The sequence below is a fragment of the Lagenorhynchus albirostris genome, chromosome 10 (assembly GCF_949774975.1).
Source record: "Lagenorhynchus albirostris chromosome 10, mLagAlb1.1, whole genome shotgun sequence".
Lineage (NCBI taxonomy): Eukaryota > Metazoa > Chordata > Mammalia > Artiodactyla > Delphinidae > Lagenorhynchus > Lagenorhynchus albirostris.
This window is the reverse complement of record NC_083104.1, coordinates 9418761-9445141: the sequence shown is the minus strand read 5'-3', so window position 1 is coordinate 9445141 and position 26381 is coordinate 9418761. Positions and strand designations below refer to the sequence as shown.

Here is a 26381-nt window from a genome sequence, read left to right as displayed (position 1 = left end):
GTCTATTGGATGCAAAGTATGATGAGTTTGTATCTTCCTTTCTAATCTGTACGACTCTTGTTTCATTTTCTTCTTTTGTTGTGTTAGAGAAGCTCTTGATTGTGATGCAGAGGAGAGCAGTGACGGTGTGTATGTTTGCCTTATTCCTGAACTTTCCTTATCCCTCCTCCAACCTTCAGAATTTTTTACAAGCGACAAAACCCATTTCTGGCTTCTTAAGAAGAATGTAAACTCCGAGGGGCAAAGGTTTTCATGTGTCTTGTTCCCTAATGTTTGAGTTCACTGCAAACAATAACTGGTACATAGAAGACACTCAGTGAAAGTTTCTTGACTAAAAAGGGGAAGCAAAAAGCAAGAGTAGAAGTCAATACCAAAAAATGTTAGTCTGAGAGTGGGCATTTGTCTATAGTTCTTTAGTTTAGAAGTGGGCAACTTAAAATGACATTAGATGAAGCCTGGGAAGACTGCCCTCTCAATTATATTAAGGAATCAGACCTTGAAGATGGTAGGATTTCCTAAGTCTAAGTAACCAAAGTACAATGCACAATCTCAGTTCACCGTAGGACTCTGGAGAGTTCATTTACTACTCATTTCACACACTGGATGCCCTGCCTTTGCTACCCACAGACCATGTCTCAAGGAAAGGGACTCGACTGGGATTTTAACCATGCCGGTCAGTGATGTGTTTGCACTGATTTTTCTTGTGCTACTCGTGAGTGGTCTTGAATATTGGAACCATCCGGATGCACCGTCAAGGACACCCACGCCCCAAATTTCAGGGTGAAACTGTTGGTAATCAAAGCACTGATACTAAAGGAAGTATCATATCCTCTTTTTCTTCATGACTTTCCATGTTAAATGGTTTCAGATGTTTCACTTAGATATATTAAAAAGACGGATGCTTAAAACTAGTGGCATAACTCCTGACATCTAAGAAGTGCTCAAACTGATGAATAGGTGGCTATGTTTCTTCCATCTGGCTCTTTGGTTGGTTTGCAGAACTGTGATAGCTGAGGGGACACAGTGAAAATAGGAATGGGTAGGGTGATGGTTTGTGGAGGAGTGGAAACTATAAACTTTGTGATCCAAACAGATAAAAAAGAAAATGAGGTTTTAGGTCATTTCCATGCTACTAAGAAGCAATATTTTGTGTACATAACTATACAAAAAAATGGCACAAATTCAGTTACTGCTTATACACACACTTCCCTATTGAATTATTGCATAGTAATATTTACCTGTCAAATAAGATGCTCTGAAGACCAACAAACTTTGGTCTTTAGTAGCTAGTTTTGAGATACACCATCAAGAAGCAGTTCAATGTGAAATGTCGTAGATTCCCCCAGAGACTACTTAAACTAATCTTTTGGCTTTCTCCTCTACATTGGAAGGCAAAGATATTCAAATAGAAACACATCTGTATTTAAGTCATCCAAATATTAACCCAATGAAATATACATCAGTATACCTATACCACAGTGGGGATAGATGAAGTCTACCTCAAGATTTATTTTAAATAAACTAAATGTTTACCTTTTTAAGTGGAACTATAATTTCCCTAGCCTCTCTTTAGCTTTGTGAAGTTTATTTTTTATATCTAGATATATTAATAATTCTCCCTAGGAATAAACTAACCACCTAGACTTTACTGTAGGTATAAAAATGAACTTTTTATGACATTATAGGCCAAAAAATAATAATACATTTATATCCATTTGAGGACTATCATAAAATAAATATGTGAATCTGAAAAAAACGTGAGCTCTTAGAATATTTTATTTGTCTATACCAGTGCTGTCCAATAGAAATGTAATACAAACATATATGTAAGTTTGTATTTTATAGCATTAAGAAAGTAAAAAAGAAATAGGTGATATAACTTTAATATATTTTGTATATTTAACCCATATATATCAAAATAGGATCATCTCAACATCTAATCAGTATAAAATTATGAATGAGATATTTTACATTCTTTTTTCTTATACTAAGTTTTCAAAAGCTTGGATGTATTTTTCCATTTAGAGCACACCTAAGCTGCTCTAGCTACGTTTTTATGCTCAATAGCCACAGTTGTTAGGTGGCTACCAAGTTGGACAGTGTGGGTATCTGCATAGTAATGGAACAGCTAAACTCTAAGTGCCCTTTGGAGTATCAGGGAGCATTTAGGAGGGTTTCACCTTTGCCTGATCAAAACTTTTGACTGCCCTTCCCTTCTCTCTTTTTTCCAGTAAGTTTCAGAAACTTAAGGAATTTACTACAGAATTCAAATATCTTACAAATATATTTTAACAATACATGTGACTAATAATTACTTTAAAAGACAACATTTAACCTTCCTTTGTAAATTTCCTTTAAATGGAAAATGTTTCATCTGTAAAACCTCCAAATAACATTCAGTGCTCATATTTCCCTTCAGAGGTAAAGAAAGAAATAAAAGCCTCCCTTTAAAAACTGCAAATAATACCTTAAAAATCCTTTCTTATCAAAGTAAGGAAAAATGCATTTCCAGGAAGTTAAATTATGTTCCATTTGACCATATAGAATGTGACTTTAATTTATTTTAATATAATTTATGGGTTTTTTTTAAAGGAATGTATTAGACATATTGATTAAAAGAGCACTTATTTATGGTCAAGGTACATTGCTGAACCTAAATTCATATGTAATAATGTTCAGCTATTACCATTAAAGTCTTCTGAGTCTTATTTCTACGTATCTTTTTATATACAGAAGTGTCAAAAGAACAGATTTAACTTGCATGAATTAAGTTGTATGTACTTGGCAATGGAAAATAGAAAAATAACTTAAATAGTAAGTTTAATATATTTTTATGAATATTCTTCCATATGCACACAAATGTACTGCAAGACCCGAACAAAAGGGACTTCCCTGGTGGTGCAGTGGTTAAGAATCCTCCTGCTAATGCAGGGGACACAGGTTCGATCCCTGGTCCGGGAAGATCCCACGTGCCGCGGAGCAACGAAGCCCGTGCGCCACAACTACTGAGCCTGTGCTCTAGAGCCCGCATGCCACAACTACTGAGCCCACGTGCCACAACTACTGAAGCCCACGTGCCTAGAGCCTATGCTCCGCAACAAGAGAAGCCACCGCAGTGAGAAGCCTGCGCATCGCAACGAAGAGTGGCCCCTGCTCGCCGCAACTAGAGAAAGCCCATGCGGAGCAAAGAAGACCCAACACAGCCAAAAAATTTAAATTAATTAATTAATTAATTAATTTTTAAAAAGATGCTGCAGATGCCCTGATGTAGCCTCCATATGCCTAAAAGAAAAAAAAAAAAAAGAAAAAGACCTGAACAAAAATATTCGTAGCATTCTTGTTGCCAAAAGCCACACATTGGAAGCAACTTAATTATCTATCAATGACAAAAAGGATAAAGAAACTGTGATATATGCATATCCTGGAAACTATACAACAATGAAAATAAATGAGCCATAATGGAATACATCTGTAGGAATAACTTCAGATTGTAACAAAATGTTGACCAAAAGATGCAAAGTACAAAGTGCATGCAATATAATTTCATTTATATTAAGTTTGAAATATACTTATTTCTACCTTGTACATGGTGTGTACTATATGCCAAAGCTATAAAAGAAAACGTGGAACATGATGGTAAAGGGTCAGCTCCTGGGGGCTAGCAGTGTTCTCTTCCTTCACCTGGTTGTTGGTTACATGGGTGCTTGCTTTATAAGTATTCATTCTACCACACAACTAGGATTTATGCAGTTTTCTTCATGCGTATTATACAATTAAAATGGCTTTTTGTGTATGCATATTTCACCTCATTCATTTCAGACTGCTGTGTGTCTCCCATCACACGGTTAGATTTCTACATTTCAAGCTGCATAAGAATTTGGTAAACGTATCAACTAAGTCTTCATTCAATAAGCTGTTGATTAGAACCGCGAAAAGATCGGGACCAGGGAGAGGTACTTGTAGCACACCATTTAGTACCTCTCATCAGATGTAGAAGTACTGGTCACACTCATATCAGTAATGACAGTTATAACAATAATCAGATGGTAAGTTTTTCTCAGCTTAGACACTGCATGTATTTTACACATATCATTTTATACAATGTTACAAAGCGTTATGGTTTTAAATCCTTTCTAAGTCATTATTGCTATCCTCACCTTAGAGATGAACCCAGGCTTAGAAAATTTAAATAACATTCCGAAGGTCACACCTGGCTACAAGGGAATAGGAGCTGAATGTGAACCCAGATGTGCCTGATTCCCAAAACTGTGTCCTTTCTCTCTGCTGCCTTGCCTTCTTGCTGTTTTGAAGCATTCTTCAACAACGATCTTTAGTTCAGTCAGGTATAAATCCACCTACTCACATCTCTCCACATGGTAGATTTGCATGGCTTTTCTTTTTTTCTTAATTTATTTTATTGAAGTATGGTTGAATTACAGTGTTGTGTTAGCAGAGTGAATCAGTTATACATATATATACATTCTTTTTCATATTCTTTTCCATGGTGCTCTGTCACAGGATATTGAATATAGTTCCCTGTGCTATACAGTAGGACCTTGTTTTTTATCCATCCTATATGTAATAGTTTGCATCTACACAGCATTTCTTTTGTCTGTTCACAGGATCTGTAAAAGATGGTCATGAAATGAACACGCCCAATGAGAACACGAAGGTGTTCTACATGTTTTGTCTGCATATCTAGCCTGGTCACTGAAAGACTAACTCTATGTCACCTTGTTTTTGTCAAGACACATTAAATCCTTTTATTGTGTTCACCTACCATTTGTTATATAAGTGGAGAAATTTTCCGGAGAATGGCATCAAAGTTTTCTACAATTCATTTTCCTTTATCATCACCTTCTTAAAACAGGGAAAATATTTTTTTTCCGTCTGAGGTCTTACGGCGCCACTCGAATTCTTACAGTTGTCATCAGTTTCTGGGACTCTTCCCTTCAGTCCTACCAGCACGCTCATAGTATAATTGGTCTGGACTTAAATTTGAACTCATGAAAAATGACAGGATGCCCTTAGTCTCTCCTCAGCTGGTTGGAGACTTAGTTCCCATTGTATATATTTTTTTTTCTTTTTCCACTTTAAGTATAATTTTCTTTGAATGAAAATATAGAGTCAAAATAGACCTTGATTAGCCTCATTGACTTTTCTGTCATCCATTTGACTTACATCATATTCACCAAATAGGGTCCACGTTTGATCTCAAAATAAATTTAAAATAACTTTTCTTGCTTGTCTTTTTTCTCTCCCAAGTCAAGTATAGAGTTTAACACCAGATAGCATCTCTTCTTCTCATTTTTCCACCAGTGAAAAAAATTAACCCCAAAACATCATGGTTCCTTTTTATCTATGATCCTCATCTCTGACAGGGCTCATCTTGGTCAAAATTATAAAAGTCATCAGTGAGACCCAAATAAACCTGGGGGGAATTTTTGGATAAAGTGAACAATTTCCCAGTAAAAACTTTTTAAAAATCCTAATACTCACATACTGGATTTAATATAACCTATAATTGCTAGCTGTAGTGGAATGAACATGCAAAACCACATAAACTAAAAGCATGAATTTGAGGAAAAGTGTCTGAGGTAATGAGAAAACCTGTCCTTTTAACTTTCTTGCTATCTTGGTTTTACTTTCTTTAAAAAAAAAAAAATTTACAAACTGAGAAAGATAGGTGTTAAATTCTCACTAGTTCATCTACCCTAAAATTCAACACGTTCTCGGCTTCCACATTTTAACTAATGTATTGGAGACATTCTGATTTATCTTTATTTATTTATTTATTATGTATTATTAGTTATTATATGATTATTGTAGTATGAATGTTTATATGAAGCTTTGGGAAATGTATGGATAGTGTCTTTTTCTTTTGAACAAAGATTAGTAGTTAAGAAGTTAAGATTAGTAGCTTAAGAAACATGTTTTCGTGGTTGTCTAAAAGGAATTCCATTTAGTGGCCTGTTTCATGAGAAAGGCCCAAGTCCCCTTTGTGTGTGTCATCTGATGCCAATGGCACCATTGTTCCTTTTCTATGGGAGCAGCTGTGCGTTGGATTGGCTGTTTCTTTGTTCTAAAGCATTCTGGCTTATTGTATCAACTTATTTTTCCTGTGTATACATAAAAAAGTTTTGGGTTATAAAGTAGAACTTCACGGGCTCTAATATTATTCCCTTTTCCTGTAAACAGTAAGATATAGGTTCTCAGTGAACAAAGGGGGAAACACAGAGTCCCCAGGAGTGTGTCCTGTGAATCTCCCTTGAACGTATGTATCTAAACCCACAGGCTCTACTTCCTTACCATCCATGTTCGTTATTTGATTTCAAAATTTAAACACCACTTTTCTCTGATTATAAAACTTTTTTTCTTATTGTTAACAATTTAAAGAGCATGGAAAATGTGAAGAAAAAATTAACCCCCCTCCCCAAAAATGAAGCATAACGAGGAAACCAAAGCTCACCCCCCGCAGAGGTTTACCATATTGAAATTTTGGTTACTGTCCTTCCAGGCATCGTAAAATTCATGCATAACGTGAGAAACATTGTGCCATACACTACACACTATTTTTTACATCCATGATTAAAAGAAAACCCTATCTTCCTAGGACTGGCTATATGTTTGCATGGGGCCCAGTGAACAGTAAAACTGTGAAGACCCTTGTTCAAAAATTATTAAGAATTTCAAGATGGTAACATGAGAGCATTAAACTGAAGCACAGGGCCCTTCTAAACTTGAAGTCCTGTGTCACACGCTCATGAGGCTGACCCTGGGTCTTGTGGAGCTGTGGGCTTCTACAAGTATTGTATGGCCTCTCCCTGTTTCTCTGACCATTCCCTTCTATCTCTGTTTCTCTTTGACATTCTTAGATGTAGGCATGTCTCATGGCTCCTTTCTTCACATGCCATTCTCCTCTGTGTATACATTTTTTTTTCCTTTTTTTAAAAAAGCCTTAAATGTATTCTTTCAGTTCCAAGCATCATGTGCATTTGTTTGACTTTTGAATCTATAGCTTTATACTTCAGAGCATTTTCCTTCATGGTGCAACCATCACCTAAAGCACAGAGATTTGGAAATGACACCATCTTTCTAAATAATCCTCAATCAGCCAATCAATAAACCAATCCATTATTCTCTCAAGCCACTCTTGAATCGGACCTCAACTTCAACCGTTTTTCCCAAACCCTAGATCCAATCACCATTGGTCTTTTTCTTCTCCCTGCAGGTTCTTGTTTCCCATCTGTACTCATCAAACTTTCTGCTCTAGCTTTCATGCTCATTTCTTGGTCAGCTGCTGCTGTAATTGAAAGGCTCATAGCAGAACAATGAGCACAGGCTCTAGAGCCAGAGAATCTAGTTGAAATCTCATCTCCTCCAGAAATGATAGAATGCTTTGCCCATCTCCATGGGCAAATGAAGCAAGCTATCTCTGCTTCCCTTTTCTCATCTGAAAAGTGTGGGTAAAGTAGGTCCTATGCCAGGGCTTTGGGAAGATTTAAATAGGCCATTTCATGTAAATCACATAGAACCTAGAAACAGTAAATGCTCATCAATGTTAATTGTTATTATTTTTATTCCAGGTCTCCAGTATCTCTTTATTTAGTGTTTTTCACATTGAATAGTTAAGAGTATGGGTTTTCAAGTAAACAGACTAGGGCTAAAATATTTTGTCTACCTTTACCATTTGGTGACCTTGAAAGAGGCGTCTTCCCTGACATCCAAGTACGGACATGGACATGGTAGTTACTATATTCCAGGGTATATTAAGAACTATAGTAGACCGCGTACATGAAGGCTTCTACCACACTGTCATTCAACGAATGTGAACTCTCCTCCCAGTACTGCTAGTGTAGTCCTCCTCAAGTCCTTCTCTTGTCAAGGTATCCACTCTTAAGAACCAACCCTCAATGACTTCACAATGCCTGTGATATAATATCCAACTTCTATGGCCTTAAGACCCTCCCACATCTGATTCCATAGTATCTTTACAGAAGGTTCTCCTCTGAGAAAGCATCCATTGTGGTCAAATCGGTCTATTCATCATCCAGAAATACATACAATAAAACCGCCTCACCCCTTTATTATTGCTATTATCCTCTGCTCTCTTCAGTCCTTCCCGTGTATATGAACTCTGCATCTTCAAGGCTGAGCTTAGATCACAGTTCTGCCATGGTATGAATGCACGTAACTCCAGCCTGGCATTCCCCTTCCTTCCCTGAATTCCTGTAACATTAGTAGAGTACCTTCCAAATTTTTATACGGCTTTCTTCTCTCGTTTCTTCTTGCATTGTCGTTAGGAGTTCACCCTTTGGAATGAGGCAGGTTGTGTTTAGCTTCAGCTCATTAGCTGTGAACTTTTGGGCAAATTATTTACACTATAGAAGTTTCAGTTTACTCATTCACAAAATGGGATAATAATGATGTCTAACTCATAGGATGTTTGTGAGAACTGAAATAACACATTTAACACTCTAAGCCCAGGATCATGATTTATATTTTTTTCAATAAATATTACTCAGTATTATTGTTATTGTTGTTTGTATTTTCTTATCTACCTTCAAAGACTGAAAGTGAGTTGAGGGGTGAAGACTGTGTTTTCATAATCTCTCTGCTATGGGGCCTCTTGCTTTCATTAATTTCTGCTGTGCTTAATTGCTCTATTATGCCATTTTCTGATTTCATCCAAGACACATTTGAAGTTTAGATGACCAAAAAAGCAACCCCTGGTGATGAAAATGGGGATGTATTCCTTTTGATAATGCTACTGACCTTGGTGCTTGGTAGCAAGCACAGGCTCTGCCTGTAATGGTCACACAGCTCTCCCAGGGCACTCAGCGTGCGGCCTGCTCCTCAGAGGAGGGGAAATCTATCAGTAAGGCTCTGGTGCAAACAGTGCTGACCATATTTAGTTGTTGGAAACATCACGTTCAAGGTGAGACCATATTTATTAGATTGCCATATGGTTTGAATACCAAGCAGTCTGGGTTGAGACTGAAATTTCATTACTTCCAATTTGGGGTTCCCAAGAAAGGGAAGTTGATTGACCCAGATTGAGTTAAGACACTCACCCCTAACTCAGCCAGCCAGCACCTCATGAAACTATATGAATGTGTAAGCAGATTCCTAGAAAATAGGATATAGTAATCCCAAAGCAGAAGAGAGTAGAGTTCAGAACAAATAACCTTTCCTATTGTAGCACCTCATGCACTGTCTCCACCTCAGAAATAGCTTGGTAACTTGCGTGGTGAAAGAATGGAATGACCTGTATTTGCTTCCTGGACTTGATCTCTACATGAAGACATTTATTCACATACAGTATCTATTCTCAGGTTATTTTTACATTTCTGAAAGTATGACGTCTTCATTAATCTGGTAAATAACACAGAGAAAAATGTACATCAAAATAGCAGGCATTAGGAGTTGCTACAATAGGAATCAAAAAGTAAAGATGTTAGACAGTTTTACTAAAACCTGAAAATACCCCAAAATAAAAGTCACCTTTGTCATGAATTATTAGATAATATTTTAAGTATTAAGCTTTTCTTGGTCTACATATTTTTTTTCTTCTTTTGATTTATATTTCCAGGAATTCGAGTAGTAAATGGTCACATATTTAGGACACTAGTATGGTGGTTTTACCAGGTTTCCTTTTCCTTTTTTGCTAGTCTTTTTTTTTCCCCTCTCAGATCAGCATAACTAAAGTCCTTCCTTCAAAATGTTAATTTTTTTTCACTCAATCTTTTAAGCAGTGGCTAAATCTGTGACTAGGAAGAAAATGAAATATCATTTTAATAAAATTCTTCCAGGATTGTTATAGATGTTTGATTATATAAGTTTAGGTGTGGAGCTCACTGAAAACTTCTGGCTGCTGAGACATTTTTAGATCAGAGTACAAAATGAAGACGGTAACCAGGCAACGTGGTTTTTGTACGGTTATTAAAAATAAAATGTGAAGCGTCCACGATGCAGAATCACTCTCTGACAAGTTTGTCTGGCTTTTGCTCTGTTTTTCGCTGGAAAAATGGGTCGGTTCCATTTGTCGAACTATTCAGTGTTTTCTCTGGGTTAAATTCATTATTATGTAAGATTATGATTGTTGGAAAATCATATCTATACATGAATATAAGCATAATTTATTATGACTCAAAAAATTCTTAAACATTTCTGCATAAAATATGTATACATTATATGTATATAACATGTTCACAAAATTTACTGTGGAAACAAATGTGATCCTACATTCATTAGGATGTTATCAAGCTTGAACAAACATATGTATACTGTAATACGTAGCAAGGTATTGCTTTGGAAACCTTTCATATAATGAGTAACAATTTTCAAAGATTGGCACTGAGATGTAATCAATTATGGCAACATACTTCAATACTTATTTGATGTTTCTGAAGACATTTGAGCATGTAATCCTGATACATATAGCAAGAATAGATACACTCAAGGGACCTCATCTTCTGTTTCTGGTATCCCTTGGATAGCTCTTCTGGGGCTGTGTGTAAAATGGACAGGAGTGATCAAATCGCCTAATATTCTAGAGCAGGTGTTGTTAACCCAGACTGCACATAAGAATCACCTGGGAAGTTAGAAAGCCGATGTCTAGGCCCACCAGCAGATACTCTGATTTCTTGGTCTGGCTTGGAGTCCAGGCATAGTTGCATACATAATTCCAATGGATAGGCAGGGATATGAACTCTGTTCTAGACATAAACACTCTGCAAATAGTCGTTTAGAACAGAGGCTAGTTCCTGAAAAGAGGAGCTCTACACACGTGAAGACTTGTGGGTCGTTAACAGTCCAAGGGAGATGCATCTGTAGCCTCAGCTCGTGGCAAGCCGTTGCCCTTCTTACCTAAAGGCTGTCTTTTATGAAAGGCAAATCTAATTTGGGAAATTTCCTAACACATCCTCGGTGATTTTCTTTGATTTCGTACGACCTTCTCCAGCTAGGTAATAGGGCCAACCACCTATCTGAACTTAACTTTCCAGTCTCTTCCTGGATATTAAGAAAGTGTAGAAACTAAGATGGGGTCTTAGAGTTAAGCAAACAGAAGAGGAACTCCAGTAGATGACTGATTCTTGAAGGTTTGCTTTTTTTTTTTTTTTTTTTAAATAAAAGGGGCTTCCCTGGTGGCGCAGTGGTTGGGAGTCTGCCTGCCGATGCAGGGGACACGGGTTCGTGCCCCGGTCTGGGAAGATCCCACATGCCGCGGAGTGGCTGGGCCCGTGAGCCATGGCCGCTGAGCCTGCGGAGAGGCCACGGCAGTGAGGGGCCCGAGTACCGCAAAAAAAAAAAAAAAAGGTAAAGAAGGAACTGCCCTGAGGTCTGCTAATCATAGGGCAGGACTTCAACCGTGATGGCAGCAGAGGTAGCATACCAGGTTGTGTGTTCTTTGAAATTTAGAAACTTTCAACCCAGTCCTTGTCTCCTACCAGGAAGTCTCTTGGGGACTAGTAGAAAATCATAGAAAATCTAAAGTCTTTTGAAAACTACAGAAATAACAAACAAAAAAAAAAACTTTATAATGTAAACAATAAGATTAAGTCAAAAACACTGACCAATCAATAAACAATGTTTGCAACACACCCTACTATTTTTGATTTTCCATAAAGACAATCCCTACCGTCTACCACATTTATTTCATGAAAATATTAAACAGATGATATTTAGCAAAAGCACCATATGGTTTTCCTTAGTATTTTCTAAGATACGTTATTGGGCTGAGAGTTCTTTGAGAGCAAAGAATGGTGTTTTTATGTCCAATATGTGAAATCCATGAAAAGCATTTAGGCCAAATCTACGAGCAGAGTAGTCAACCATTAAGTATGAGATTGTGTTATCATCAATTTATTTAAATGTTCATATCCAAGAATACTATTTTATATATAGTAAATTCCCAGGAATAATTTCTTAAAAATATACAGTCATATCAAGGATGACACATATATTTATCTTACAAAAAGCCAGATCACCATTAGCTTTCTAAAGCACTGACTGTAAAGGAGTTGCAGCCCAGCCTCCTTAGGGCTGATCGTCATGACTGATGGTTGCTGTCTGCTATGGTTGCAGATGCAGGAAGTGGTGACGTGAGTATATTTACTATGTCTGTTTTACGTAAAGTCACAAATAATAGATTCATAGATGACATCTGTGAAAATCTGATATGTATGGAAGCAGGAATTAACTTACCTTGGAAGATAACTGCTCTTCTACAAAGTTTTACTACTTGCAAGAGACTGAATATTATATGGAATGGGCATATATTTTGGTGATATACGTTTATAAAATATATGTATACACATATATATGTTTTTATGTATGTATGTGGTTTTATTTATATATATGTTATATATATATATATAAAAATAGAAAAAATGGTTGAGCTGAAGTAAAATAAACATTCATCCTCCAGTAATAACCAGCTATTGATATTTGATGAGTATTAAATATAAAAACTAGCCATACTGTCAAAGTAGTCTTCGCATGTTTTACTATAATGCACTGACTTGAATTCCTGGTTCCTAGGTATTCTCTTAAAACTATACTTTCCTGTCTGTCAAATTCTAATGACTGCATACTCGCAGCATATAGATATTATTTAATCATGTGTTTGGGGCATTTATGATGGTTCTAAGTTTTCATTATTATAAACAGTGCTCAAATCCTCATCTTCCTAACTGCTTTATACATAGTCTATTATAGAATTTATCAAACATACATAAAAGTAGAGAGAATCGTATCATAAACTTCCAAGAGCTGATAACCCAGGTTCAGGTTCAAACGCCGTCGATACCCTGCAAATCATGTTTAACTGTCCCCTCTGAACTTTTATTGTGAAGGGACATTTCAGATTGAATTTCAGACGTTATGGCTTCTTACCTGAAGTATTTCAGAATGCATTTCTAATTGATAAGAACACCATAATCACCGTGCTATATAGCACATCTGATAAAATTAATAATTCCTTAATATCACCTTGCCCTTGACACATCTTCTCTAAAAAAAGTACATATACTTCTTCCATAGGATAAATATCTTGAAGTAAAATTGCTAGAGCAGAGTTTGCACCATTTTTATGACTTGATATGTAGTACCAGTATCTGTCATGGTCAAGATTGCACAAATGTAGCCTCACAGTTCTGATATTCATTGGTACTAAGGAGGAAAGAAAGATATGGATATTTGGGATATCTTGAAAATAACGTAGTATGGTTGTAGGAAGGGGAAGATGAGGAAGACAGGTGGGGAGGGAGGCAAGAAATTACAGCAATGACAATAAAAACCCGAACCCAAGAGTAATGCTGTAACCTTAGTGACTGGTGCTTCTGAGTCAAGCTCTTTACCAAGGTTCTGTACAGAATATTGAAATAGTGAAGGCAGAGTTTCTATTTGAGCTTCATAATGAGGGTGGGGTAGCGGGGAGCAGAGCAGGAACCTTCCACCACACCCTGACTCACCACCCATTTCACACTCTGCAGGAGCAGCCTGTGACCTCCAGGAGATGGCCTCTTCAAGTCTTACTTCCTAAAGCCCCTACTAGAGGGATGGCCTTTTACCCTTCATCTCTGCTACCTGTGCATCCTGAGCCACCCTAAAGCAACAGATGTTCAGGTTATTAAGTTGACATGGCTGCACATGGCATAGGAGAACGATGAGGGGCTTTCAAGCATGGAAGGCAGTTACTTTCTAGTGTCTAGAACTGATATTAAAACTGCAGACCTAGAAAACAAACTTATGGTTACCAAAGAGAAAAGGGAGAAAGGAGGGATGGATTAGGCGTATGAGATGAACAGAAACACACTACTATACATAAAATAGATAAACAACAAGGACCTACTGTATAGCAAAGGGAACCATATTCAGTAACTTGTAATAACCTCCAATGGAAAAGAATCTGAAAAACTACATATATAATTGAATCACTTTGCTGTACATCCAAAACTAACACAACATTGTAAATCAAGTATACTTCAATTTTTTTTTAAATCTACATACATTCACAAGAGGAAAGGAACCTACATTTACTCAGCAACTTTAAGTTGTTGGTTTAACCTCAATATTTTTCAACCTTTACATCCATCTCTAAGGAAGGTACTACCATCCTTATTTTATAAATGAGAAAGTGGAGGTGCTACTTTAAGTCTTTTCTGGAATAAGTGAGTGAGTGAATGAATGAATGAAAGGAAAAACTACTAAGTGAAGAAATATACAGTTGAACAACAAAACACAAACAGTAGAAACCTGAGAGATCAGCTTAGCATAAGTTAAAGAAAATAGCTAGTCGGAGGCAGAGCAAGGATTCAAACTTAGGTCTATGTGATTTCCAAACCAGGATGTTGATAACTGAGTATGTCATGCATAGTCCCTAGTGTTAAAGTTCAAATCATCCTAATTTTCCTCTTCTTGTTCTCTCTTTCTCACCTTGTGTGTGTGTCTGTGTTAATTTTCTATTAACTTAGTTAATATTTATACTCTTGCTCTGTGCCATGCATTGTTGTAAACACTGCATTACATCCCCACATGGAAGCCTGGCATCGGTCCTGTGGCACAGATGTTATCATCATCCCCATTTTAAAGATGGAGAAACTTAGACTGGTTAGGTTATTTGCTCAGGGTCATCTAGCTAGCAAGTAACAAAGTCAGGAATTGAACCCTAGAATTCTAGTTCCAGAGTATGCTTTTAATCTTTTTAACTATTAAACTATCAATTTAATATGTGCTTTTTATACCCATATTCGTTCCCATGTAAGTATATTCAGATTATATAAAGTGCCCTTCTGTTTCCCAGGCAATTTAAAGGAATGAAAGATGGCAGCCCTTCTTGTGTTATATAACATGCAACAGCTCTTTGGAGGCCTTTTGTGGAATAATATTGCAAACATTATTCCCTCCACCTCATCCATAAACACTCCCCATGGGAGTTGTGTTCTTTGTGGGATAATTTCCATTGCAATAATTCTTATTTGTTTTCTCAAAAATAATGGCTGGTTTCCACCACTCTCATCGGTAGATACAGCCAGCAAATTCTGTGGGTGCTTCTGAGAGCCTAAATTTGTCCCAACAGATCAGTAATGATCTTCTTGCCAAACTGATTTACATGTCTCCAACTTCAATTGACTTCAATAAATGTTTACAGAAACTTGAATTGGGAAGGTGGAGATGAGCAGGGCAGAGTCTTTTTCTGCCAGGAACTTAAAGTTTCTGGAGAGAAGCAGACAAAGAACTGACTGTCCACAGCACTGCCTGAGTGCAGGCAGGGCAAAAGCAGAGGACATCTGGGAACACGCCACGTGTATGGGAACCCACTGCAGATATCCTGCAGCAGGAGGCCTCAAAACAAGGGTGAAGGACCCCTAGTTTATACAGCTGTGCAAAAGTCACCCTCTTGTGGAGACCAGACACCCCAAGTTCGCTTACTCTGGTTAAATCCATGCAATTCTTTCCATGTTTCTTGTGGACTAATGCAGTGTTAAATTTATAATTGGGATCCAATTTGACCATTATGCATTTATGTTGGAGGAGGTCCTTCAGAGGATTTGACCTTTGGTTGACCCTCAAGCCGACCCACCATTCTCACAGTGAAAGCCGTTTTCCAGGAAGTGGCCTTTAGAAGGGAAGGTGGTATTGAGACTGTCCGGATGGTATAAAGGCCTCTGTCTCAATTTTTAAGATTCTGGTAGGCAGTTACCCAAGACTAGCCTCATCTGTGAGTTCCCTTGCTTGTTAAACCTGCCGCCTACCAACCTGAAGAGCTCTCTCTCTTTCTTTGGTCTCTCCTTGCCTTCCGTGTATGGGGGCCAGTTTCACATTTCACCCAGGGAACTCCCAAGTTTGTAAACCAACAAATTATCCAACAGGTTGGTGTTTATTCGATTTTTACTGAAAGGGCAGCGTGTCCCTGGTGATCTGAATTGCTAGCTTTATTCACGATTCTATGAAATTCTCATGTGCAGTTGGGTCTATTTGTGGACTTTCTGTTTTATTCCAATGGTCTATTGATCTCCTTGGTCTTCTGCCAAATTGATTCTTTTTATTCCTAGAGATTTATAATCTATCGTCACAATATCATACCTGGTAGGATTTGTATTCCTCTTCTTCACCTCCCTTCATCAACATCCCCAAACACTCACATGCAGTTGCTCTTCTTTTTCAGAGTTCTCTTGGTTTTTATATTTTCTCCATATGAATGGTAAAAGCAGCTTGTCTAACTCTAGAAAAAGAAAATATTAATATTTTCTATTAAGATCACAGAAAACTTACAAATTAGCTTCAAGGGAATGGACAAAAGGGGAATTTTAAAATTCTAATGAAGGACAAAAGTCAACCTAATTAAATGGAAAGATACACTTGTCCTTGGATAGGTATTTTTTTGTAGCTATTTTAGTGGTGATAGTCTCTTGTACACATCTTAGAAGTGATTTTGTTTGTGTATACCAAAATAGATGATTTCTCTCAATTTTATATGCTGCCACTTTTCCAACTTTCCTTCCTTTATAATAGCTTTTTCAAAGATATATTCTTAGTGGCCTGAGATAGTATCTCTTATTTCAGGGGAGTTTGCATATCACTGGAGTTGCAGCCAAGGTGTGTTAAAGAGAGGTGCATTTCTTGGTGGTGGAAAGCTTGGTGTCTGCCAGGACAACCACACACATCTTACCAACAAGAAAAGAGGTTCAGGTGGGAACTGTCAGAGGTGGTAGCAGTGGGGGAAGGGTGCCGCGAGAGGAAGAGCTCAGGCCGCTGGAAGGAACACATGTTCTCCAGCACCTGCTGACAGGTGGCACGTGGGGATGGGGTCTGTGTTTCCAGACCGTCTATCGTTACAAGCGAAGCCAGAAATCTGGACTTACAAAATAAATCTCCTGGGCTTCCCTGGTGGCGCAGCGGTTGAGAGTCCGCCTGCCGATGCAGGGGACACGGCTTCGTGCCCCGGTCCGGGAGGATCCCACATGCCGCGGAGCGGCTGGGCCCGTGAGCCATGGACGCTGAGCCTGCGCGTCTGGAGCCTGTGCTCCGCAACGGGAGAGGCCACAACAGTGGGAGGCCCGCACACCGTAAAAAAAAAATAATAAATAAATAAATAAATAAATCTCCTGATTCTCTAATTAGCTTTTAAAATACTCTGGGGCGAAATAGAGAGGACAAGTCTGTAGGTTAAATATATTCCATAAGCCATCAGTGTGTCACATCTGGGAATCAAATGACGTCATTCGGATGGGAGAAAAGCTAGGAGAAAGGATCTGACATGGGATTTTTGACTTGTCATGGTTGTATTTGTTTCCTGGGGCTGCCATAACAAGTGACCACAAACTTAGTGGCTTAGAACAACAGAACTCTATTCTCTTACAGTTCTGGAGGCTAGATGTCTGAAATGCAGGTGTGGCCAGGACCGTGATTCCTCTGAAGGCTCTGGGAGAGGCTCCTTCCTTGCCTGTTCCAGCTTCAGGTGGCTCCAGGGTTCCCTTGGCTTGTGGCTGCATCACTTCAGTCTCTGCTTCCATCTCTACACGGCCTTCTCCACAGCCCCCTCTCCCTGTGGGTCCCTCCCTCTGTGTGTCTTTTTTAAGTATCCTTGTCATTGGATTTAGGGCCAACACAGATACTCCAGGATGACCTCATCTTGAGAGCCTTAACTACATTTGCAATATAATTTCTTCTTAGACAGTATCCAAATATTTTCCCAGTGAGGTCACATTCACAAGTTCAGGAGGTTAGGAAATGGACATATCTTCTGGGGGCCACAATTTAACCCACTACCTTGAGTTCTAAAAATAGAAAAGGGAATAAAACAAATGCTTATTTTCAAAATGTATTGTTCTGATTGACCCTCTCAGCAGGAGGGAACGTGAGTTCCTGGCTGCTTTTCCTCATCAATGTCTCCATCTTCCCTCCCCACCCCTCCATCCTCTTGTCTCTTCTCCTCTCTTCTACTTCCTTCCTTCTCTTTCCCCCCTCCTTTTCCCCCTCCCCCCTTCTCACTCTTTCCCTCTCTCTCTGTCTCTGTCTGTGTTTTTGCCTCTTCTTTTTATTCATCGATTCATTCATCTATTCTATCAGTATCGCTTCCCTATGATGTGCCAGGAGCTGTGTTTCTGAATCATGAGCACATCTTTCCAGAGGCAGAGGCAGAGCGGGAAGAGCTGAGAGCCTCCCCTTTACAGGCGAGCGCATAGGAAGCCTTGGGTCCTCCCTGCCGTGTAGGCTGACAGGGATACTCTAGCCTGCAGTGCATGACTTGTGTGGATAAGGCAGCAGTCAGGGCCACTGGTCACTTTCTCATGCCTCGTGAAGCTCCATTAGTATGTCAGTCTCCGTTCACCGTAGCCGAGCAGGGCTCTTGACACTGATAGTTTTCCTTTCATACTACGCACCTGGGAGAGCTTTCTTCCTTCTCAGTTGGAAAGGTCACCTCCCAAACATACCGCTCGGGATGAATTACGTGTCTATTGATTTGCACACTCTTGTCTTGACCACAGATTTCAGGAGGAGTTTAAAGGCAACATCCCAGTTAAAAGAACAAAGAACCATATAAATGTCATTTTATAATACTAGCTAAAACCCTGCTCATCATTTCTATGCTGATCTCAGTTTACTTCCAAGAATATAGGAATATTGTTCAACATGGGCTATTTGCTTTAGAATCCCCTGTAGATTAATTTCTAAAATGAAAATCATCTGTCCATCAAAAGGCACAATTTAATACTAAGAATTTCATCAGCTCCACATAAAAGAATGATTTTCTCCCTTAAGGTAATTCTTATTCTGTTTTCTATGAACTGAAACCCTAGTCTTTTAAAACTCAGGTAATTTAACTAATAATAAAGGGACGTGTGTCCAGATCACTTTTCTTCAGAGCTCTCACGGAAATGAGAAGGAAGTATTAATTCACTGTGAAACATGCAGACACACACCCATACATGCATATATTATTAGAGTTATTCAAAATTCTGCTTCAATCCCTAACTCTCTGTTGCACCTTGGTGACTGTACAGCTGGTATTAAATAGCCTCGTCCTTAAAAAAAAAAAAGGGTAAAATTGTGAGGCTATAGAAACTGTAATGAACTTGGGAAAAAACAAAAAGACCCAGATCTGACCTTCAGTGGCCCTGACCTCTGTGTTATCAGCTCTCCAGATGATTTCGATACCCACCCAACTGTGTGAATCACTGCTCTACATGGGAGCAAACACCAGGGTCTGGAATTAGCCAGACTTGAGCCCAGAATCCTCTCTGAGCCTTAGTTTCTACCTCTAAAGTGTGAATAACTTCAGTACCTACTTCCTAGGGTTTATGTGACACCTAATGAAAAAAATATATATAATGCTTGTTATTTTTCTAATTATAACTATTGGTACAACTTTTTATGTAACCAAATGTAAATCTGTCTGACATCAGGATTTTTAACTACTTGGGAGACTAACTTAGTGATATATTTATTCATCCATTGGATAAACGTTTATGCCATTAGTCTATTAGTAGCGATCCTAGATAACATATACACAGAAGATGGTCCATGTATATGTGTTGATTTTGAGGCCAGTTGTCCTGGGATACTTTGAAATGTGAGAATGACTTAAGTATTCCTAAGGCATGGCTATTCCATCTGAACAAATGTCCAATCTCTGCTCATCCCCACTCCCTATGTTTCCCTTTCTTCATCTGTGTATCTTCTCTCTCCAGGAAGCCCTCTCTGACTCCCTAACACGGTTCTATCCCTGTACCCTTCCTTCATGGAAGCTATCACAGGTGTAATTTTATATTTATTTAAATGATACTTTTTCAAGTCTATCTTCCCCACCAGGCTGGCCGTAAATCCCATAAGGGACAGGTAGGTTTTAATCCCAAGGTTTGTGAGTGCAGAGAATAGTGCCTGTCACAGGGTGGGTGCTCAGTAAATGTTTACTGGATGAGTATGTTTATTGAAGAACCAACAGTTTATATTTTACTATATCAGGCAGAATGCTGAGTGCTTTACAAATAAGAGTTTGTTTAATCCTTGTAACAAACCTATGAGGTAGGTATTACTATTAACCCCATTCTACAGATGAGGAACCTTGAACTGAATAATGTGCTCAAGTTCATACAGTTCAAACCCACCATTGTGACATCAATGTGTAGTTCACCACTACGCTATATGGTTTTTCTACTGACAGAAAAAGTGCAGGCCTCCTATGGGTTGGCAGTTCACATCTCTAGGAAACCACCCAAAAGCCAATGTATGCTATGTTGGTACCTGGCTAAGGGCTCTGAGTTACCCCTCAAGGCCATGGGCCTTCAGAAGAGGTAGTGAAGATGTTACCAAAAGTGGGGTCTGTCTACTCTCTGCTCAAAAGCCAATAAAGAGGCAAGGTTGGTGAACAGGAAAGTTGGCTTTACTCCGGAGGCCAGCAACCAGGGAGAGAGGGCGGACTCGTATCCACAGGCCGATGCCCAGACTGACAGTCAGTGGGCAAGAGCTTTTAACGTGGAGTTTCAGGGGTCACGGCTGGAGGGAGGGGGCTACATGCAGAAACAGCACAATCAGCTCTGACAGTCGTCTTGAACTTGGTCATGCCATGGTCTGATCCGTGTCATCCTGATTGTTTTGAGTACAGTTAATCTTTAGTTCCAGGGTCACTTTGTTCCCACTTCTTTGAGGCCAGTTCTCAGAATGGTGGCAGCTTATGGCATGGCTACAGTCTGGTCATCATGTAGTTAACTTCTTCCACATGGTGGTGGTTTCAGCATCTACAAGACAGCTCACAGGATATGGCTCAGCATATTATCTATAGCCCTTGAGGAGGAACTAGAGGTCCTTGACTTTGCTTAATGGCTAAACTATTATTGTTTGTCCTGTTTGACTGCTTTCCTTTGCTTCTGCATTTTCTCACTTCTCTGATTAAACTTACACTTTGGCGAAAGTTTTTGTACAGACCAAAGGCAGGCAGAGGACATGAAGGGAGAAAGACCACAGTGTCCTGCTCCATTTCAAAGACACAGGCTATTTAAGGTTACCTTCTTAGAAGCGCTAAAACGTTGCACCAGGATGGAAATTCCTGGGCTGGGGAGCCCAGAGTGATAACAGGAGACAAAGTTGAGGCACACAGCCTTTGAGGCTGCAAAGGAGCCTTGAGAAGCAATGGAGCGAACACACCAGGAAAACTCACCCGCAGGTCACGCGGTGCCCTCCGTCTCCCCCTAGCCATCTGCAGGCCACAGGATGCAAGGGAGGGCTCCTGCCATACTGAACACAGTACTAAGCAAAAGTCTCAACTGCAGAAGCAAAGCGAAGACCCTGTCATCTGAACCAGGGCAAAGATTCGAGGCTGAGAAGGTGACAAGGCTGACATTTAACAAATTGGGCTGGAACGGCTTAAATCCCAGCTTCAGAAGCTCAGGATTTGCTTCTCACAATCTGGGCAACAGGAGAATCACCTGGATCTTGTTAAAAACCCAAGATTGGAGAAGTCCAGCTTCTCAAAGCGGGAGCTACATGCACAGCACCTGGGGCTTGTTAAAAAGGGAGCCTCTCTGGTCCCACCCCAAACCTCCACCCCTTCCGACATGCCCGGGGAAGCTGGTCGCTCGTTCCGTGGGAGAGTGAAAGCTGAATTCAGCCTGCAAGTGAGTCCCTGCTGTGAGCTGGAGAAGGAGGCTGGGAGTGAACTGGATGGGTGAGTAAAAGGATGGAGTTCAGACTAGGAAAGCCTGTTGCTCATCCACGTCCTGTTATAGCGCAGGCTTTCCAGAAATCTGTTGGTTCTCTCTTAGAACAGAGGGAGACGCCTGCTGCCTTCTCTTGCCTACCACCGTGTTAGCTAGCTGCACCCTAGTCCTTCCTTCACTACCACTTTTTTGCATTTCTAGCAGACACAGGCTGAAGAGAGAGGTGTTTTGAAGTGATGGACTTTTTCAGTGATGAGGTTTCCTCTAAAGATGTCTTCTTCTGAGCTGGGGGATGTATGTATCGGTGGTACAATTTGAGCCATTTTAGTAGTTCCTATTCTGAGTCTGGTTTGAGCTTCAGGCCTGTGGCATGTGGCCAAAGAGTTTATCTCCATTTGTGTTCTCTGGAGGCTGCTTCTTCCTTAAGAGTGTGTTGTTCGGGTGTCTCACAAAGAGGGGCTTAGGGTGCCGTGCTAATGCAGCAGTGTTTCAGTTGTGTGTGGCTGTGGGAAAAACCACCTCAAGTGTTAGTGGTTTAAAAGATGAATCGCCGCAGTTCTGCGATCGTGGCTGGTCTCAGCTGAGTGGTTCTACTGCCGTCAGCTGGACGGCTGCAAAGTCCACAAAGGCTCTACTGAGAGGGCTGGGGTCTGGCTGGGCTCTTCTCTTTCCACATGATGTCACGTACCCCAGCCACTCGTGTTAGAGCATGGTAGCTGGATTCCAAGGGGAGTCTCTCAAGGACAAGGTACAGTGAGTAAAGGGTTTTCCAGCCTCCGCCTGCATCGCACCTGCCAGTGTCTCATGAACAAAGAGGCAGGCTGCGTAAGAGGGGACCACGCAAGGGCGTGAAGCCCAGGAAGCATGGTCCATCAGGGGCCATCAGTGTCACAGTCTACCACTGTTGCCTTTTTTTTCCCCCTTTGCGGGGGTTTGGCAGGGGGATAGATGGAGAGAAAAGTGAAAGTTAACTAGTTACCATTGTGAGTGTATGTATGTATGTACATGACAAGCGCATACATGTAGTGTTCCTGGAAACTCTGGGGGACTCTGTCTTTCCCCCAAAGATTTCCCCTTATTGAGGGATTGTTCTTTTACTGATCAGTCATCTGGAGACTGGGTTATGGGAGAACAGTGAGGTGGGCTGGGACTTCCAGCCAGACAGGTGGATCGATCAGTGTTGATATCAGAGTGAGTCAGATGCTGCAGCTCGATTACTCTCAAGTCAGCGAAGGCAGCGCGTATGAAAGGACAGTTTCCTGGATACCGGGTCAAGAATCATGTTCTCACAACACCCTAGAAAATAACTAAAAGATGTATAGACTATTCTTTTTATTTTCTCTAAAGTATAATCTCCTGTATAGGTTTCTTTTTTCTTTTTTTTTCTTTGTCTCATTTACTTATTTCAAGTTTTCCACTTACAGTAGGGCTACTGTATGTTGGGCCATGAATGTAGTAGTGAATAAAATTAAACTGATGTGCTCCACTTGTGAAGTTTAGAGTTGAGAGCTGTTTTTCTCTTGTGGCCTTAAATAAGAGTAACTGAATAATTTACATAATGTGAACGTAAGTCCATCTTCTCCTATGGTTCTTGACCTTAAACTCCATGAGTTTCCAAAGTCTTCCCACTGCCACAAACAAGATGCCATAAGGAAAACAGGTGGTATCATCTTACAGGTAAACGGAAGGAAGATAAGAAAGTTCCAGCGTGTACTTGCTCGTGTTTCCCCGACTTAGTGAGATTAGTGGAGCTGGGATTCAAGGCCAGCCCTTGTGATACTGAATCCAATCTGATTCTCACAGGACCACTGGCCCATTTAAAGCTGCACTATCCTAAAGAGGTAGCTAGAGATTTCCTGGGCACTTGTTCTCTCGAGTCTGCTCATCTAACACTCTTTAGAAAAAGCATTACACTTACGTTGGGGTCAGTTTACCTATGGCCTCTTCAAAAACTTCCATTTTGACTAGAAAGTCAGTTCCATAATGGGTCCTTACTAAATGCAAGAGGGTTCTTAGAATGATAATCACAGGTCAGTAACTCACATGCGTAGGGATGCAGAATACGGCATAGTGGTTGACCTTGGGCACTTTATTATGTCTTCTAAGACTCTCTTTTTTCATTGGCAAAATGGAAATGATAGCAACTACCACATAGGCTGTTGAGATGAATGAAAGGATCTACGTAAAGCAGAGAGTCTGGTCCACAGTAAGCACTGAAATGATCACTTATTATCTTGGTGATGATAAAGACCTAGTCTACTCCCTAGAGATACAAGGGATGTTGTGATCACTGTGTCACTGCTAAGGTCTCTAATGCAGATTTCATTGTGAAAGTTCATTTGTAGGCCACACATCTGCCTGACAGATTGAACTAGGGATTTAGCCATAGGAGTTAGCATTAGTATTTTTTTCACTTTTTTTTTTTTTTGATTGACACAAAAGAGCAAGCGTCCAGTCCACTAAAATGAAGAAAAACCATCATTGGTATTTTTATTTCCAAATGTCCCGGCCGTGCCCCGCAAGCAGTAACCTTTCCGTTTAACTCTGTTTAGGGTTTGATGCCTACTTTACATCCCGCACGCTTGAAAACAACAGAAGAAACGTATGGTTTGCCGAATACTGGGAGGAAAACTTCAACTGCAAGTTGACAATTAGTGGGTCAAAGAAAGAAGACACAGATCGCAAGTGCACAGGTAATTTCATTCTCACTGTCCTTCTCCTGTTACTCTGCGTGGCCAGCATTGTGATGTCTGCAGAGCTGACAAAAGGAAGCTTGGCTGCAGACGAATTGAAAAAGTAAATTGAATTTTACTAGATTGCTCAGAAAGTGGAACAGGAACGTAAGACTTGAGCGGCAAGAGCAGTACAGACAAGAGTGGATTCTTTTCTGCCTGTCCGTCTAGCAGTAATTGACATTTTCTTTGATGCTTTGAGTTCAGAAGAGGTCATGTTGCCTTGAATGCTGTCGCTGGTAAATATTAGTTCATGTTGTAGCCAGGAGTGTAAAGTCATTTTCACATAGACCAAAGTCTCTCACAAATTCCATACCAGCATCAGATTTAACTATCAGCAGAGAAATGACCAAAAATGTGAAAACAATATATTTGATTAAGGAAAGAAAGTACTTGGGGTTAGAGTAATGAGAATTCCAATGTTCTGTAACATCTTGTGGGAAAACCCGAACGAACTTTTTGGCTAACCCTGTGTGGGTGTAGGTGTTTGTGTGTGTATACACACATATATATATGCAGTAATCAGAAGGTGACATCACATGTTTATTCATTGATTGGTTCACAAATATATATTGAGCGACTCCTTTCTGCTAAGCACTGTGCTAGGTACCGCTGATCTGGTGGTGAGCAAACCAGGTAATGCCACTGCTTTCACGCTGCTTAGAGTGTAGTGAGAAAAAATCAACCTTATTCCAGCGACCTTGCTATGAATACATAATTATAAATTGCAGTAAATGTTCTGAGTGAGGCAACGGCGTATAATCAAGGAATTTTACTCATGTTAAAGGCGGAAGCTCTCTCAAAAGGTGAGTAGACGTTGGCTGGTTGGGGAAGGGGAAGACCAGATTGGAGAATTTCTGGTGCAGGAAGAGCACGGCACAGGGCTCGAAGCAGGAAAACGATGGTGCCTCTTAGGATGTGAAAAGCAGAAAAACATGCAGTACAGTGAATAGGATAAATGTGTGAGCCGAGGCTGCAGGTGTAGAGATACAAGGAATAAGCTATGCTGGGATGTATGTGGATTTTGGTCTTTATCCTGTGGATACTGGAAGTTGTGGGAGGTCTTACACAAGGGTGTGATGTGTTCTACCATCACCTAGCCCTCTATTAATTAGCATTCCCCAATTTTATGCTTCAGTAGCCTTCAACATTTGTAATGATGCCCTTGAGGTACGACAAACCCTAAAATGTCTTTAGTGTGATCAAGAAAGAGACGTTCGTATTGTATACACTCATGTGTAGTTTTTCTTTTCAATGTGGGCCTTCGAATATTGGCCATTCAGATACTGTAGATTCCCCCATTCAGTAAACATCTGTTAATGAAGAATAATGCATGTAGAACGTGGTACTAAAACAGCACGAATGGTGCAAGGATGCTGAAGTTTAGGCCTTTTCCTCAAGGAGTTTTCTTTTTGTGAAAAAGGAGAGGTAAGATATCAACAGAGACATGAGTAACAATAATGGTACAAAATCAATATGATGCACGGTTGGATGCCTAACTCAGTTAACTAGAGTATCAGATTAGCCACATTCTCTAGCCCGTAGTGTATAGCAACAGTGTTTTCAGTAATAGGATCCTTACAGTGTTGGGGGAAAATTAAGTCAATGTTGACTAGACCTATAGGTGACACCAAGCTTTCAAGTAGAAGTTGAAAAATTAGCTTGACATCTGGGTAATTTGTCTATATGACGGGGACATGCAAACGTACTACAAGTACCTCAGTGATTGGTGACAGTTTTTTGGCTCTTTCTGACATTTGATGTTTTGTAGAGTCTGAAAGGTGGAATGAATTGTCTGACGGCAGTTAGGATCGTTCTGTCTAAGGCTCATCTCCAGTCTTCGTATATACTCTAACGAGGCTGTTTTACCTGTAGTCACATTTTAGTGCTGATTATCAAGAATGTGGGTTTATAAAAACGTATAAGCTCATTATCCAAGCCACTACCTTCAAAAAATGGAAACAGAAGTGTTGATGTTTTCATATCA

The 26381-nt window shown here is 39.8% G+C and overlaps 1 protein-coding gene across 4 annotated transcripts in view; it reads left to right on the top strand.

Moving 5' to 3' along the window:
* The window catches only part of GRM7 (glutamate metabotropic receptor 7), an 817821-nt gene that overhangs the window by 500596 nt on the left and 290844 nt on the right, over positions 1-26381 (top strand). For all 4 annotated transcript variants that reach the window (XR_009543110.1, XR_009543109.1, XM_060163876.1 and 1 more), the window contains exon 5: positions 24215-24355. Coding sequence is in view for 2 of the 4 variants with exons in the window: in XM_060163876.1 (XP_060019859.1) it covers positions 24215-24355 (141 nt within the window). In the remaining 2 variants the exon portion in view is untranslated. The remainder of the gene's footprint in view (positions 1-24214; positions 24356-26381) is intronic.